This window comes from Ailuropoda melanoleuca, chromosome 4 (genome assembly GCF_002007445.2).
Source record: "Ailuropoda melanoleuca isolate Jingjing chromosome 4, ASM200744v2, whole genome shotgun sequence".
Taxonomy (NCBI): Eukaryota; Metazoa; Chordata; class Mammalia; order Carnivora; family Ursidae; genus Ailuropoda; species Ailuropoda melanoleuca.
In genome coordinates, this window is record NC_048221.1 from 4,046,141 (window position 1) to 4,061,241 (window position 15,101).

At 55.8% G+C, this 15,101-nt stretch overlaps 2 protein-coding genes across 3 annotated transcripts in view; one reads left to right on the forward strand and one right to left on the reverse strand.

The window, feature by feature from the left end:
* Window positions 1–11,040, reverse strand: part of LONP1 (lon peptidase 1, mitochondrial) — a 17,863-nt gene extending 6,823 nt beyond the window's left edge. Inside the window, exons 1-9 of the mRNA XM_034660017.1 lie at window positions 10,574–11,040; window positions 7,684–7,772; window positions 6,885–7,004; window positions 5,253–5,484; window positions 3,439–3,500; window positions 2,743–2,872; window positions 2,209–2,292; window positions 975–1,195; window positions 8–167 (exon numbers count right to left, since the gene is read on the reverse strand). Coding sequence (XP_034515908.1) covers window positions 8–167; window positions 975–1,195; window positions 2,209–2,292; window positions 2,743–2,872; window positions 3,439–3,500; window positions 5,253–5,484; window positions 6,885–7,004; window positions 7,684–7,772; window positions 10,574–11,011 — 1,536 coding nt within the window. The 5' untranslated portion in view covers window positions 11,012–11,040. The remainder of the gene's footprint in view (window positions 1–7; window positions 168–974; window positions 1,196–2,208; window positions 2,293–2,742; window positions 2,873–3,438; window positions 3,501–5,252; window positions 5,485–6,884; window positions 7,005–7,683; window positions 7,773–10,573) is intronic.
* Window positions 11,041–11,629: 589 nt separating this feature from the next.
* The window catches only part of CATSPERD (cation channel sperm associated auxiliary subunit delta), a 46,948-nt gene continuing 43,476 nt past the window's right edge, over window positions 11,630–15,101 (forward strand). Inside the window, exons 1-3 of one of the 2 annotated variants that reach the window (XM_011235423.3) lie at window positions 11,630–11,831; window positions 13,582–13,636; window positions 14,481–14,557. In XM_011235423.3, coding sequence (XP_011233725.1) covers window positions 11,758–11,831; window positions 13,582–13,636; window positions 14,481–14,557 — 206 coding nt within the window. In that variant the 5' untranslated portion in view covers window positions 11,630–11,757. The other variant, XM_019808478.2, reaches the window with a different exon arrangement.

Sequence of the window (15,101 nt, forward strand, 5' to 3'; positions counted from 1 at the left end):
CCCAGGGGAGGGGCGCGGGGGGTCTCACCAGGATGCGCTTCTTGACATCCTCCATCCCGTAGTGGTCCTCCTCAAGCACTGCCTGGGCCCGGGCCAAGTCCAGATTCTCGTTGCTATACTTGCCCCATGGGATGGACGTCAGCCAGTCCAGGTAGTTACGAGTGACGCTGCCAGGGGACAGACCAGAGCCGGTGAGCGGGGCCCGACCAGCTGCCCAGCACTGCCGCCGCCAGCCCACGGTACCGGCGCCCACTGACCCTGACGCACGAAGCACAGCCAGCGTGCCCCAGCTGGAGGAGCCGGTAACCGGCGAAGGCCATGCGGTGGGAACTGCAGAGCCCCCAGCACAGCGGCTCGGCCTGTTTCCTGGCCCAGACACAGCAAGCACGAGGACTGCTCAGAATCCCGTTCCATGGAGGCAGCAGGGGTAAAAAATGGGAGAGGACTTCACCCAGGGGATACGTGACACAGGCCTGGCTAGGGGCAGGTCAGCACTGCCCAGAGAGGGACCCCAGGCTGGGAGCTGCGCACCCACAGGGCAAGGCGGAGCCCCCAGGAAGACACGCTGACTTCCTGGCTCTCAAGGCCATGCAAAGGAGGGGACAGAAGGAGAGGGGTCCTGGCTGAAAGCCCTGCTCAAAGTCAGACATCCCTGGGTTCAATTCCCGGTCCCCATCCACCAGCCCAGCGGGCCTGCTCACTGACTGACTTCTCTAAGCGTAAGTTCTCCAGCTGGGAAACAGGTGACAAAGAAAAGGGCGTTCTGCACGGCGGCGCCAAGACAGGACCGTCACACGCCAAGTGCTTCTCAGGCGCCCAGTGTGACCAGAGGGTGGCCAAGGGACCCACCCTCCCAGCTTCTGGGCCTGGCATCCTGGCCCCTGGCGGGTCAGTGGCTTGGCTAAGGCACGAGAGGGGGCCACCCTCGAGGGTGGACGCCACGCAGAGACGGGCACAGCCCCCAGGATGCTCACTTGAACTCAGAGGAGTGGTTGTCCAACAGGCCCAGCTTGCTCAGCTCCTCATCCACGACGTCCATGACGTGCTTGGGGACCACGAGCTCCTTGAGCCGCTCGCGGAACTTCTCCTCGATGGCGTCCTTGTCCTCCTTCTCCAGGCCCAGTTCCTTCTTGATGATCTTCAGCTGCTCCTGCAGGAGGTACTTGCGGTGCGTCTGCTTGATCTTCTCCTCCACCTGCAGGCCCGACAGGCCACGGTCAGAGCGCACTCAGCGCACGGGAGCGCGCACACGCGTCCGCGGACTGCCAGGGGTCAGGGGCACGGCTTCCTCCGGACACAGAAGGAAAGCCCGAGAGCCGCCTCCCGCTCCCTCCCCCTCGAACACAGTCTCTCTGAGCTGGGCCTGGAAAGAAACAGTGCCAAGCTCCAAGAGCGGAGGGGACTCGCTCTTCAGTCCTGACTGAGCCCAGGTGAAGCTCGCTTGACGCTGGGCACCTTCCACGGGCGCAGGGCTCCTCTGGACGGACAAGGCCGCCGAGCACCCAGGCCGCCTAAACCCCCACTCCTGAGTCCCATCGGAGGCGCAGTAAGAATTGCCTTGTGCAGGGGCGCCTGGTGGGCTCAGCCGGTGGATCATGTGACTCTTGTTCTCGGGGTTATGAGTCTGAGCACCACACTGGGGGCAGACACAAATAAATACTAAAACGGGGGGGTGCCTGGGCGGCTCAGTAGGTTAAGCGTCTGCCTTCACCTCAGGTCAGGATCTCAGGTTCCTTGGACCGAGGACCACGTTGGGCCTCCTGCCCAGAGGGAAGCCTCCCCCTCCTCCCACTCGTCCTCTCTCAATAAATAAAGTCTTTAAAAAAAAAAAAGTTTCCTTGAGCTAATAACCAAGTATTAAAAATTTTTCAATTAGAGATGTGACCAGAAAGTTTTTTCTAAAATAAAGCAAAGCAGAAAAAGCCAGTCAATTCTGAAAAACAGCACGACTGGTAAGCAACCGACGACGCAGGCAGCCCATGGATCTGCCCACAATCGGGAAGGTGGGCCACAGACTGCAGAGCATTGGGGAAACAGAACTTCAACCTGTCTGAGGCTGGTTCCCAAAGTGCAGCATGCTCCCAGGACGCTGAAGCTAGAGCACCCCCCGCTGCGACGGAGGGCATCCCGGGCCGGCTTCCCCACCCCGAACCGGAGTGACACCGCACACCACCCTCCCCGCGCGGCGGGTCCTCAGCCTGAGCTCACCTCGCGCCCCAGGCGCTGCTGTAGCTTGCTCAGCTCAAACTCCTTCTTGAGGAGGGACAGGGCCTTGTACAGCCGCTTGGGAATCTGCCAAGAAAGGGAAGACGCGAGTGACGGTCAGAAGTCGGCATCTCTGTGTGGTGAGCATGTGGGGGGACCAGGCACCTCCCAGACGGAGCGCAAACGGGCCAGAGCGACCTGGCCACGTGTCGCCAACTGGAGACAAGCCCCCTCTGACCTAGCAAGGCCAGTTCCGCAAACACCTCTTACAGATAAAACCCGGCACATCTGCGAGCTGTGGTCGAGAACGTTTGCAGTGGCATCGCTCGTTCAGAGCACAAGGCTGGCGGCAGGCCCAATACAGCTCCCGCTGAGCGGAAGGCACCGGCAGAGGGAACGCCGGCAGCCGCGAGACAGACCAGGGAGCAGCGCGCACTCCGGCGAGTGCGAACCGGACTGGGAAGGGGAACCTCACACAAGCAGCCGGGCTGGGAGGCCGGCCGCCACACAGATCAGCACGGGCCGGGGTGCACTCACGTTGGTCTCCTCCAGGACGTCCTGCAGCTCGTGGGACTCGGCTCCGGTCAGCGCGGCACCCATGTCACTCAGGTAGATGGGGTTGTCCACCACCCTCTGGCCCGCCTGCATCATCTGAAGCACAGACTCTCTGGAAGGGACAGAGGACGCTGCCACGGGGTGCGGGGATGCTCCAGCCGCTCGGGCTGGGCCCCTGGCAGGAGCGCTGGCCTGCGTCTCCTCTCCCCAGTCGCGATGGGGACAAGGTCCTGGGATGCCCACGGAGAGCCAGGTGCGGACCATTGGGCCCACCCGTCCTAGAGTTGTGAGACTAACGCCCCCCAGGCCCAGACACGAGCCCCCTCCAGCAGCCACGGAGCAACCCCCAAGTGAGATTCCTCCCCTCCGCCCCAGCTGATGACGGAAGGCTTCCAGGCAAATCCAAGCCCTTGTTGGTATGGAGGAGGCAAAGCACCCGCTCTGGGTAAGGCACCACCCTCCACCTCCCACCACAGAGCCGGCCTGCCGCACGGGAGGCAGGGTCTGTTCACACAGGCCGGGGCTCGAATCTCTGCCCCTGGCAAGGTTTTCTATCAGGACGACACTCTGAGAAAGCCTCCCAGCAACCCCAGCTGCAGAAAGCGGCCCACCAACCCCAGCCGGGCCTCAGCGAGGATCAACCACACACCAGGACCAGGGAACGGCGCCGGAGCCCACCTGTAGAGCGGGTTCAAGGCAATGATGTCCCGGATGGTCTTCACGATCTCGGCGGTCAGGGCCTGGCGAACAGGGAGGCTGCCATCGGTCCCGGGGGCCAGCAGGGGCTGTGGCCCAAGGAGCCCCTCCCGCCTGGCCCAGGCCAGGGATTGTCTCAGATGCCCCGGAGCGCAGCCTGAATCCACCAGTCACAGAGACTCAGGATCAGGACAGTAGGAAGAAAACCAACGCCTACCTCCTTACACCATGCTGAACCTTGACCTTAAAGTCAGCCATTTTGAGGAAAAAAGGGGGACAAGGGATTTCTTTATTCCTTTATTTAAAGTGTGAGCCTCACACCCAACACCCTTCTCCTCAGCCTCAGCACACCCTGGTTTGAATTCTCCTCTGTCCGGGGACGGACCTGCGAGTCACCAGGGCTCTCAGCCTGTCCCCTCCCAGAACCTCAGGTCTCGGCTCCCCGAGGAGGGGGAGGGGCCCCTCTGCTGCGGATACCACAGGCAGCACTGCCACAGCGAGACCAGTAATGCTTCCAGCGGGACCATGGACAGTTTATGGTGCAACCACTGGAACCTGGTGATTTCCAGAAGGCGGCTCCCAGCATACCACACCCCAGTGAGGGCATAGGTGGGGACGGAGAAAGCGGCCACCATGCGTTCCTTCACTGCAAGCACCCAGCCTCTAGTTAGGGGTTTGTCCCCGAACTGAGGGGCTGACCTTGCAGAAGGAGCCTGCAGAGGGCAGCTAGAGGCCCACGGCACCTGCACGGACAAACACGAGCGTGCGGCCTCAAGTCTCTCGGATTCTTTTCCCTGCGGCATCTACGAATCTCATCAGTGAATTTCACTTTCTCCCACTACGCAATCCTCACAGGAAACTAAAGCTCTGCTGTCCAGTCCAGCAGCCAGGGGGCAGCTCCTCACATCTAAATAAATCAGAATTAAGACAAACCCCAACGTTTCGTCCCTCGGTCACACCAGCCACAGATCGAGCACCTGACCACCGCGGGGCTGATGGCGCAGAACCAGAGACCACTTCCATTACCGCGGCAAGTTGTCCTGGACGGCGTGGCCCTGTGGGTCTGACTGCTGCCCTGGGCCGCTGGCAGAGGCAGCCAAACCTCTCCCAGTGCCCGGGGCAGATGTCACCAATGGACCCCAGCTCTCCCCGCCAAGCTCAGAAGCCTCCAGAACTCTGTTCAACACAGCACCACAGGAGCAGACCAAGGCTGCCGGCTGGCTACGCACGGCGTGTTCTCCCCAGCGAGGCCGACGCTGGGACGCACACCAGTAAGGCGCCTTCGATTACCTCTGCCTTTCCTCACCCCCACCCACTGGAAACAGGTCCCCTGCCTCTAACCTGCACTAGGAGAACGGGTGGAAGGACATCACCCACCACCTTGACAGCTGGCTCGATAAGCTACAAAGATAGCAGGCAAGCCTGCATCCGGGGTCAAGGCGGCCAGAAGGCTGCTGCTTTCCTGTCTAGAAGCCATGGGTCACGGTGAGTGGGCCCTGCTCCCTTCCTAGAGCCCTGGGCTTGAGGGGAAGGAGACAGTACGGAAAGAAGGCCGGGGGCTCCTGAGCAGCTGACAGGGGCTGGCGCTGGACCCAGGTTCCAATCCTGCTTCCCTCACGGGCAGCTAAGGACCCCAGCACATTTCCTTTACCTTCTGGATCCCAATTTCTTCCCGGGACCTCGGGGGGAGGGGAGCACGTTTTGCATTCCACAAGAACCTGACGGCTGTAATGGGCTAGAGCCTCGGTGGCATGTCCCCTGCTCAGGGGGGTCCCTGGGCGGGGGCAGCGACTTACTTTCACTTCTTCCGTGACCTGGAAGTCCTCGTGGACGACATTCTCCACCTCCACCATGAGCACCTCGCCGGGGGGCCCCGAGGCAGGTTCCATCATCACCTCCACGTGCTGCCCGCTGCTCAGCTCCTCCTCCGTCTCCTTCTTGCCCCGCTTCGCCTTCCTGCGCGGCTTCTGCTTGTTCTCGGCTTCGGCCTCCTCGGGCTCCACCTCCAGCTGTCTGTGGATGTGAATCCTGAAGACAGAGACGAGGCAGATGTGAAGCTGCCAGGGCTTCCGGCGCTGACCATGGAGGGACCCGCGGGGCCCAGGAGCTGGAGACCAAGCTGCTGTCTCAGAACCCCAAGGCTAGCACCCCCCACCCCCGGCACACGGCTGGCCTCCAGCTGACCCAGCCACTCCGCGTTTCACGCCAACACCCCGCTGTCCTCTGTGAACATCTGAAGGCCGACGGGTAAGCCAGCAGCACCCAGCTCGGGGGCCCATCCCAAGTTGTCGGCTGCACCGAGCACAGCCCGACTCTAGGACTCCGCCTGTCCCTCCCTCGGCCTTCGTGTTGTTCAGGCCTCAGTTCAAGGGCACCTCCCCAGAGGCCCTCCCTGCCCATTCTGTGTGAGGTCCATCCTGTCTATGCCTTCTCCTCACCCTGTTCATCTTTGCGTCCCCCCAGAACTCCCACCATCTTCAGAATTCAGCTGGTGACCGGCTTTGAGGCTCACGTTCTCCCCTCCTGGGGGTAGGGGGTAGGCCCCTGGCCCACTTCTCCGCCCACACCCTAGTACCCAGCAGACACCAGTGGTTAAGTGACGTGAATGCAAACATGCCACTTCACCTCTCGGCTCTCTCCTGTCACACGAGGTAACTAACTGTCCCCTTGCCTGGAGGGCCGGCTTGAGAGCTGGCGGGATGGGGACCCAGTGCCCGGCTGACCCCAGCAAACCGCATAGAGAAAGGACGCCTGGCCCCTGGAGCCAGCAGGACTCCTTCCATAAGGCCCCTCGCAGGTCAGGACAGCGCTGGGTAGCCACATTTTTTATTCGTTTTCTTGCATCTTCTACTCCTGCCAGCTCACACATCCCCCCAGGAGAGAGCGGCAGCCTCCTTCCTCTAACGTGAGCAGATGAAGACGGGTGCAGGGGCTTCGTGCGGTGGGACCACCACCAGGACCTTTCACAGAATCAGCGCCTAACACACCCCATTTCCTGAGTGTGTTCTGGGGGTGCTGCCTTTCTGACGAGGAAATGGGTCTGGCTGAGTGAAAAACCGCAATGCTAAGCTGGGCATCCAGCATGATTTGCAGGCAGATGCAGACAAGGCTCCTGGGGAAAAGCACGCCCACTGTGAACAGCAGACCCCTAGACACACCTCAACGTGTGACACGAGGCAACTTGCTAGTTCATGCTTGTGATGCTTCTGTGAGTCATGTGCATAAAAGATACAACCTGTCACCGACCACCCATACTGCCACTTTAACAACAAGGACCCAGAGGTGACCTGTCTCCACCACCTCCAGCTTTGGCCTAGGCCCTGCAGTGACAAGGCAGTAGGGCTGAGCAAGAAGGACAGTTGTTACCAGAACCTGGGGACACTCAGCGCCTCTGTTCCTGCACCATCCACACACTCGGGGCCCCTCACCTTCTGTGTCCCATGACAATCATGCGCAGCTTGTCCCCAAGGTCTTGCATCTCGTGGATCTGGACAAACGTCCCCGTGTGGTAGACCTCATCCAGGCTCTCGACCACGTCAGACTCGTTGCTAAGGGACAGGGACACAAAGGTACATGGTCACAGGCCCTGATTCTCAGTGGGATGTCTCGGGCGAAGAGGGAGGAGGAAGAGAAGAGAAACACCCCTGCCAGCCTCAACTGAAAACCGAGGGCAACCCCCTCGCTCCCACAGGTGCCGCAGAGCCCTGCAGAGTGCCCGCCAGCTAAGGGCGGCCCCTGGCAGCTGCCACCAGGCACACAGGTGCTCAGCTCCTGGGCTAAGTCAGCTGTAAAGACAGGCCCAGACAGAAGGGATTTCATTCCACACCTCCCACTACAGAGCCTGCTTAGAACAGACCTTCTAACTCAGAAGTGGAACGAATTCCCGCCTGGAGTCAAGGTGGATGTACCTGGAGCTGTACTATCTGCCAGCTAGCTCTGCTCTGAAGCGACCTCACACGTGGGTTTACCACCAGAGGTCCTGGAGGTGAAGTTCCACCCACCACCCCCACCCCTGCAACTTGACAATACATGAAGCCTAAAGCTGAGCCAGGTCTTCAACCCAGACTAAAAAAGTATGCTCAGCTCCTGGCTTTGTGCTCCGTAGGTTTTGCTTGATTCCTTCCAGGTCAAAGGTCAGAGGTCCAGGCTACTCTATGGAGCAGGACTTGTGGTGAGCTACACTCCAGGGCAACTGCAACAAAGGCGTGAAGGAAAAGTTACACTTACTTGTCATCCCTCTTGAGAAAGACGCCGGCATATGGCTGGGCAAGACGGACTTTCCTTCTTAGCAGCTCAACCAACTTCTTATTTTTAACCTAGCATGACAATGATCCCAAAGTGAAACACAGGGCAGGTTTTCTAGCTGACATTTTGACAGTAGTTCTAGCGTTTTCTAGATTATTCTCAAGACTATGCTAACCTGACCCAGGACACTAACCAACACAGTCCAGGAAGTCCCAACCCAAAAGCACACACACAAAGGCGTAGAGAATGTAGTGGACAGGTTGACAGGGCTGCATTCCCTGGTGGTTTCCCCCACTCTCTATAGAAAACTTGAAGCAGAACTATGGCCAGAACCAAGAAATTGATTTAACTTCCAATTTCAAGAGCTTTTCAGAGGTGAACTGTCTTCGCTTGAACATCTAAACTACTCTGATTTTATCAATGTCAGAAGGACAACACTAAATGTGCGTAATTCCACTGTGGCCCATCCCACAGGCTGGCAACTTCCTCCAATTTGGGCTCAAAGTATTTCCCAATCACATCTACATCCTTTTCATCAAGGACTGAAAGCCCCAGGATGACAACGCATCATCTTGATGTCATTTCAATGGCAGAAAGAGGGCTAATATCTTCTAGGGAACATCTGATGGGGCAGGTGCACAGACGTCTGTAAGACTCAAGTGATTTCCTTCCAGGGGGCATTAATTCCCACGCCAGACTCTGATTACACTTAAGGGCCCTCAAACTTCAGTTGCATTGGAATTACCTGGAGGACTTGCTAGACAGATGGCTGGGCCCCAACCCTGGAGTTTCTTGACAGAGAAGGCCTGGAGTGGGCCTGAGAATCTGCATTTCAAACAAGCTCCCAAGTGATGCCGATGCTGTTGGCCTCGGCACCACAGTTTGAGAACCAGTGTTTTAACTCATCCCTTAACAGGGGCTCTTAACTTGCGGTCCAGAATTCCTGACCCTAAGGATGTATTTTTCCCAGAGAAAAGGTCCATGACAACCATCAGGATGGATACATGACCCACCACAAATTAAGAGCCACTGATCTATACTGAGAGGCCACTAATAAGGGGAGAAACTACAGCGGCACGTTAGCCACAGCCCGTGTCAACCACAGAATCAGGAGTAGAGCTCTCCCAACAGGTTCAGAAACCTTTACCCACTGCCATGGAAGTTTCCCTAATTCCTCTCTGATAACAGCTGCTGCATCTTAGCTCTTGCCTCCTCCCTCTGGCAGGACTCCTTGTTGTCGCTGACAAGGTAACAAAAACAGAAATACAGTGCATACCACGTGTCAGTCTCACGCTTTCCACAGCGCTTCATTTAACCCTCCTGGCTAACTCCGGATGGGCAGACAGAACCTCCAGGAGGAATCATTTCTCTGGGCACAGGGCACAAGAGGAATCATTTCTCTGGGCACAGGGCACAAGCCCTTTGCAGGGCTGAAGTGACCGCAGCTGAACACTCCTGGCCCCAGAGGTCGGCTAGGGTCAAGAACAGGAAAAAAGGCCTCCAGGACACGCTTCTGAAATGTCAGGAGTGTATCATACTACAAACAAGAGCAGCAGCTTCTGATTTAGGTATTAGGCTATTCCTCTGAGTTACCTCCCCGACCAGCTCTAAGAACTGAGGTATGATAATGATGCCCATTTCACAGACGAGAAAATGGAGGCCCAGAGGAACAGCTTTCTGAAGGTGAAGGAGCTATGGATGGTGAAGCCAGGACATGAACCCATAGGCTCTGGGGCCTGTAAGTAACCACTACTCAAAACCAAGGAAGGCCCTTGAAGAGTAGCTCGGACACACGCAATCAGCAGGTGGGAGAGGAGGTGGGATCGGCTCCTCCAGTCCTGAGATTTGTTTAGCAAAGGCTAGAGTATGAGGGAGAGGCTGGAGAGTGAATGCAGAGGCTGACTCACCATATGACCTTGCTCAGTTAACAGATAACCTTTCACCAAGGACTCTAATTTCCACGTTTTAAAAAATAGGGGGGAGGGAGGCATTTGGGTCCTTCCTACTCTAAAAACTCAAGTTCCTTGCACTCATGTTGCTTTCTATTACATCACCCCAGTCCATCATCCCCACCCCCTTGGCTCTTAGTCTGAAATTATCTTGCTTCATGTTTCTTCTGCTAGAATACAAGTTCCTTAGGCACAGGGACTGCATATGACTTGTTTGCTGCTGTACCCCCAGTCCCTGCTACGTAGCAGGAGGTCAAGAACACTCCACTGAATGAATAAACCATGGCTGCATCCCTCTAAGAACATCTGTCCCTGACCTTCCTCCTAAGTCTCCTGTGTTCTATTTCTGGCTTTATTATCCCTATGGTAGTCTTGCCTCCCAACACGTAATTTACTTACTAATCTTATTTATTGCCTCTTGTATCCCGCTAGGACGTAAGCTCCAAAAACAGGAATTTTTATCAGTCCTGTTCACTGCTGTATCCCTAAGAACCGTACCTGGCACGTGGTAAGCGGTCAAGAAATGTTTAAGGGAGGAATGAGTCCTGATCCCAAAGGGACTCGCAATCACACTGCAAACCGCCCCGAGGGAGAGTGTCATGAAACATTTACCAAAACCCGCAGAAAAGTAACTGGGCCGTAAGACTGTTCTCTGGTCCTGTCCTTCCCAGCATCGGAGATTTCTATGACTAGGACTCTAACTGGGCAGTCCTAAGCTCACTGGGTTCATCAGGGATCTGAAAGGGGGAAGAATCTGGCTCAAGTTCACCAAAGCAGTGAGAAAACAAGGACTCGAACTCCAACTTTTAAGAAACTTCATGCCTGGAAAAAGTTCTGATATGAGGGTGCTCAAGGATCCCTCGGTCCAATCCGCTGCTTGCAGAGCTGGGGAAATCGGAGGCCACGGCGGGGGCGTTCATTACCTCGATAATCTTGATGAAGCGCGGAAACACCGGGTTGCGGGTGACTGCAATGAGCGGCAGGTGCGGGAAGACGTCCGGAATCGTCATAGGAGTCAGCGCCGTTATGATCGGGCCTTCCCCACCCCCTGCGCTGCCGCCCGCTCCCGCGGCTCCATCCTCCGCGCCGCCCTCGGAAGCATCCTCGCTGCTGGAGAATGCGCCGCCGCCGCCGCCGCCGCGGCTGTTCGCCTCCCAAAGTCCCCGCCACTGGCCCGTGGCCACGGGGCCTCGACCCCACAGCGCCCAGGGAGGCGAGGCGTCGCAGGCCCGCCGGCCTCTAGGCAACCACGCTCCGGCGGCAGTCGGAAGCCGCCCTCCGGCGGCGGCCACCAGTGGCCGCCGCAGCGCCCAACATCGCGCAGCGCCCCACAGCCGCACGTAGCCTGTGCCCGCCGCCATGGCCCGGCCATCCTGGGGACGCACAGGACTTGCGTCATTTCCTCTCGCCCGGCTACTGCGCACGCGAAATTCGGCGCGTGCTCACGGGCCCGCTTGGCGGGGGAGGGGGGAGGGGGGCGTGACCCGGAACGGAAAGCGACGGGGTGTGGCTTGCAGGAGCGTGGGGACGGGGTTCAGCCTCTTCACGGCTTCCGCCTCTTCCGGCCTCCCAGCTGGCGCGGGGCAAGCCCGTTCTGCTCATGTGGAGGGCTGTGGGCACGCTCCAGGGCCCCTGATAAGCGAGCCGTTGGTGCTGCAAGAGCCCCTGTGAGAACGAATAGGCAGCCCCGTGCATACACTTGGGCTAAGGCGTGCGGGCGACTTGCGCTCCGACTCTGTAGTGCGTCCTGGTTGGTGGATTCGGGTTTCCCGGGACACGCTGTGCGCATGCTCAAACTAGCCTGCCCCCGGGCGGCTGTGTGCGCCCGCCGGAGCCCTCCCCGCCGGCGGTTTCGGGAGACAGTGAACGCATGCTCAGACTGGAGAAAGCGTGAGCGTCAGTGTGCGCACACCCAGGCGCTCGAGGAGGGGGGCGTGTTGAGCCGTGCGCCTTCGCGTTCCCCGGGAGACGAGGTGCGCCTGCTCAGACGCCAGGCCTCCCGCTGGCGGTGGCGTGCTGAGGGTCAGGCGCCACTCTGCGCATGCCCAGACTGTGAGGCGACACCGAGTGGCGGTTGAGGTGCATTGGTGGCGGTGGTTCTTCGAAGATGCTGGTGTTGACGCTGGTGGCGGCGGCGACCCTGCGGCTCTGCTTGCTGGCGAGAGCTCAGCCGCTTTGCCGGTGGGGCTGCCCTTCCCGGGGAGGGGTGCTGCCCGGGGTGGGGGAGGGGGCGGCTCATCCCTGAGTAGGGGCTCCCAGCCTCGTTAAGGCTCCCCAGTTTCTTGTTCTAGAAATTGAACTTGATGTTTCCCGTTCTTTCGCCCCAACTCTCCATCGCCCACTCCCGCAGGCAGAGGGATCATTTGTAAACGAATCTGATCTCGTCATTCCCCTGCCCTGATGTCTGTGGCGCCCGGAATAAAACCCAAGTTCCTGGCGCCTGGCGCAGCCTACATTTCCCCGCGTGGTCTGGCCCAGGCGTTCTCAACAGCTGCGCTGCTGACATTTCGGACACTCTTTGGGGTGGGGCCGTCCTGTGCCGTGTAAGATATTGAACAGCAACCCTGGCCTCCACCCGCTAGATGCTAAATCCTTCCCCGGGCTTGATAATCCATCAAGAATGTCTCTAGGCACTGCCATGTATCCTCCGGAAATTTGAGAACCACCGATCTGGCCCCCGCCCACCCCTGAATCAATACTTCCGTCACACCATCCCTTGAACAAGCCAGACTCTGGCCAGCCTTGGGGACAGGGGAGACGGCGCTTGCTACTCCCTCTGCCTGGAACACTTTGCTTCCAGATTTCTCCATGGCTGGTTCCTGATCCTGGTGTAAGTCATTCTGATCCTGACTTACATAGCACATCTCCTTATTTAAAGCATTCCCCCCACCACTCCGCAATGGCTTTTTCCTATCAATCACTAATTTCTGTTATTGTTTTGACAAATTTTTTGTCTATTGCTGTCACTAGAATATTAGCTCCATGAGGGTGTGAAGTATTTATCTCACTCGCTCCTTACCCAGAACAGTTTTGGATTCCAGTAAATATTAGATTAGTGAATACTGTATGGAGGGTGTCACAGCGGTTAGAAGATAAAAGATAATGCCCAGTTCCTGCCCTCAGGGAATTCCTGCCTGGAGTAAGCCGTTGTATTCAGGGCCCTGTTTGCCCATGAAATAGTAAATGTGTGCTCCTGGTGCATGGCCTAACTTGAAATTTACAACAGTTCAAGGAGCAGTGATTCCTTAAGATGGGAAAACAGACCCACCGAAATTAAAGACTCACTGACCTAAAGACACATAGCTAGTAAGCAAAAGTACAGTTTTCCAGTAAGATTTACCGATGGGATTTGTCCCAAAGTTTGGAAAGACTGGTGATACCCAGTTCTCCCATTTCCTCACACTGGTTCTGCAAGTGTGGTCCTGGAGCAGCAGCACCAGCATCACCCGGGAATTTGTTTGACTTGCACTCCCTGGATCTACTGACTCAAAGACTTGGAGGTGGGGCCCAGCAATGGACCCTTCATCAAGCCTCCAGGTGCTTCCAGTGCATACCAAGCCGGAGAACCTCTGCTATAAGCTATAAACTGTATCGACATTCTCCAGCCACCAGTACCATCCATCTCCCCTCCCCTGGCCACAGCCAAAAAAGAAGGGGGAAGAAAACCTTGGAGTTGGAGAAGGAGTTCCTAATCCGAGGTCTGCAAATGAGCCTTTATGAGCTCTTGAGAATTAAATCTCCATTTTTGCATGTACATGTGTGTGTGTGTGGGAGAGGAAGGCCCACAGTTTCATCAGGTTTTCCACGGGTTCCCATAACCCTAAAGCATCAGGAACAGGTATTTTAGGGTTAATCCAGAGGCACCCTGGTAGGAGTCATGCTGAATATTCGGTAAACATGACAGATGGTCTCTCTTGTCACTTACCTCTAGTAATCACATGGTGAGGACAGGAAAGCTGTTTCATATCAGTCAGCAAATTCAAGGGGTATGTGGCTCCCTACTTCTCTCTCTCTCATTCTTCACTTTCAGAACTAACACTTGCTAATATTTCTTGGGTGCCAGTGATGTGTCAGACATAGAACATTATCTAATTCCTACCACTGTGCTTTGAAGTAGGGTTAATCTTTCCCATTTCACTAAAAACTAGTTGAAAGCCATCCAATGACATGAAGAAAACCAGGAGATGGAAGTGGGTTTAGAACTCAGATTCCCCTTTTCAGTGTTCATTTGCTACGTTGTAACTCTAGGATAACAAGCAGCAAAATGTTCCTCTGTTTCCATGACATCCTGCAAAAAGGAACTTTTTTTTTTCCATCCCATGTGTGCCTACAATGCAGGAAGAAATATCTCACCTGTTAAAATGTGTTTCCTGTTGACATGGCATTATTTCAGAAGTGATATCTGCATTTCTAAATCCTCTCTGAGCGCCTGGTCCCTAACATGTTACCTTTACAATTCCTCATCCTCTGGTGTCTCTTTCAAAAGCTCATGATCTGTAAATAAGCAATAACATGTACAAGGAATGCGATGTGATAGCAGTAATTGTCCTGTGACTCTCTCTTAACCTTTTATTTTGACATAATTATAAATACGCAGCAAGTTGCAAATATAGCACAGAGATGTCTCAGGTACCCTTCACCCAGCTTCTCCCCCCGGCCCCCACTTTGACATCTGACATCATAGTGTACTAGGAAAACAGGAAAATTACACTACATTGCTATTATGCCCCACCTCAATTTCACCTTTACAATTTCAATGTTATTCAGGAAATTGTTTTTCTCAACTATTTGTTATTATTGATACTAAGATTTGTGTGACTATCTCTCTAGGACCTTCTGTATTTTTCATCTACGACGGCACATTTGATTAAACATCCTTGCAAGAAAAACATAGCCCTATATCTAGGGTAAGTGACCATTTTATGTACTGTTACCTTCCTTTTTATTAAAACGTTAGATTTGCCCTCATTCATTCATTCAACAAACATTAAAGAAGATGGCTGTGTCCTGTGTTGCTGGTTGCTGGCCTGTAGGGAGTTCATAGCTGGGGTGGGAGTCAGAGGAAGAGAAATGAAGAAACCAGCAAATAAAAGAATTACAGTGTGGTATGGTACCCCCGCATCACAGATCCTAGATATAATTAATCATCACGGAGGGGGGCGCATTCAAAGGAATGGGAACACTCTGCCCAGCATGCACCTGAGGTCATCAGGGGGCCAGGTTAGAAAACCAGGTGTGTGCACCATACTGAAGTGTTTACTACTCGTCCTAAGGGTGGTGGAGGATTGGGGACTACACAATCTATGTGCAGGAGGATTTCAAGAGTCCAGGCCAAAAAAAAAAAAAAAGAACCCAAAACAAAACAACAACAGGCTAAAGCCTAAACGGAAGGCGAGGCTATAATAGAGGAGTAGGTCGGGACTCAGCAGGACTTGTCAGTTCTCCTGGTGT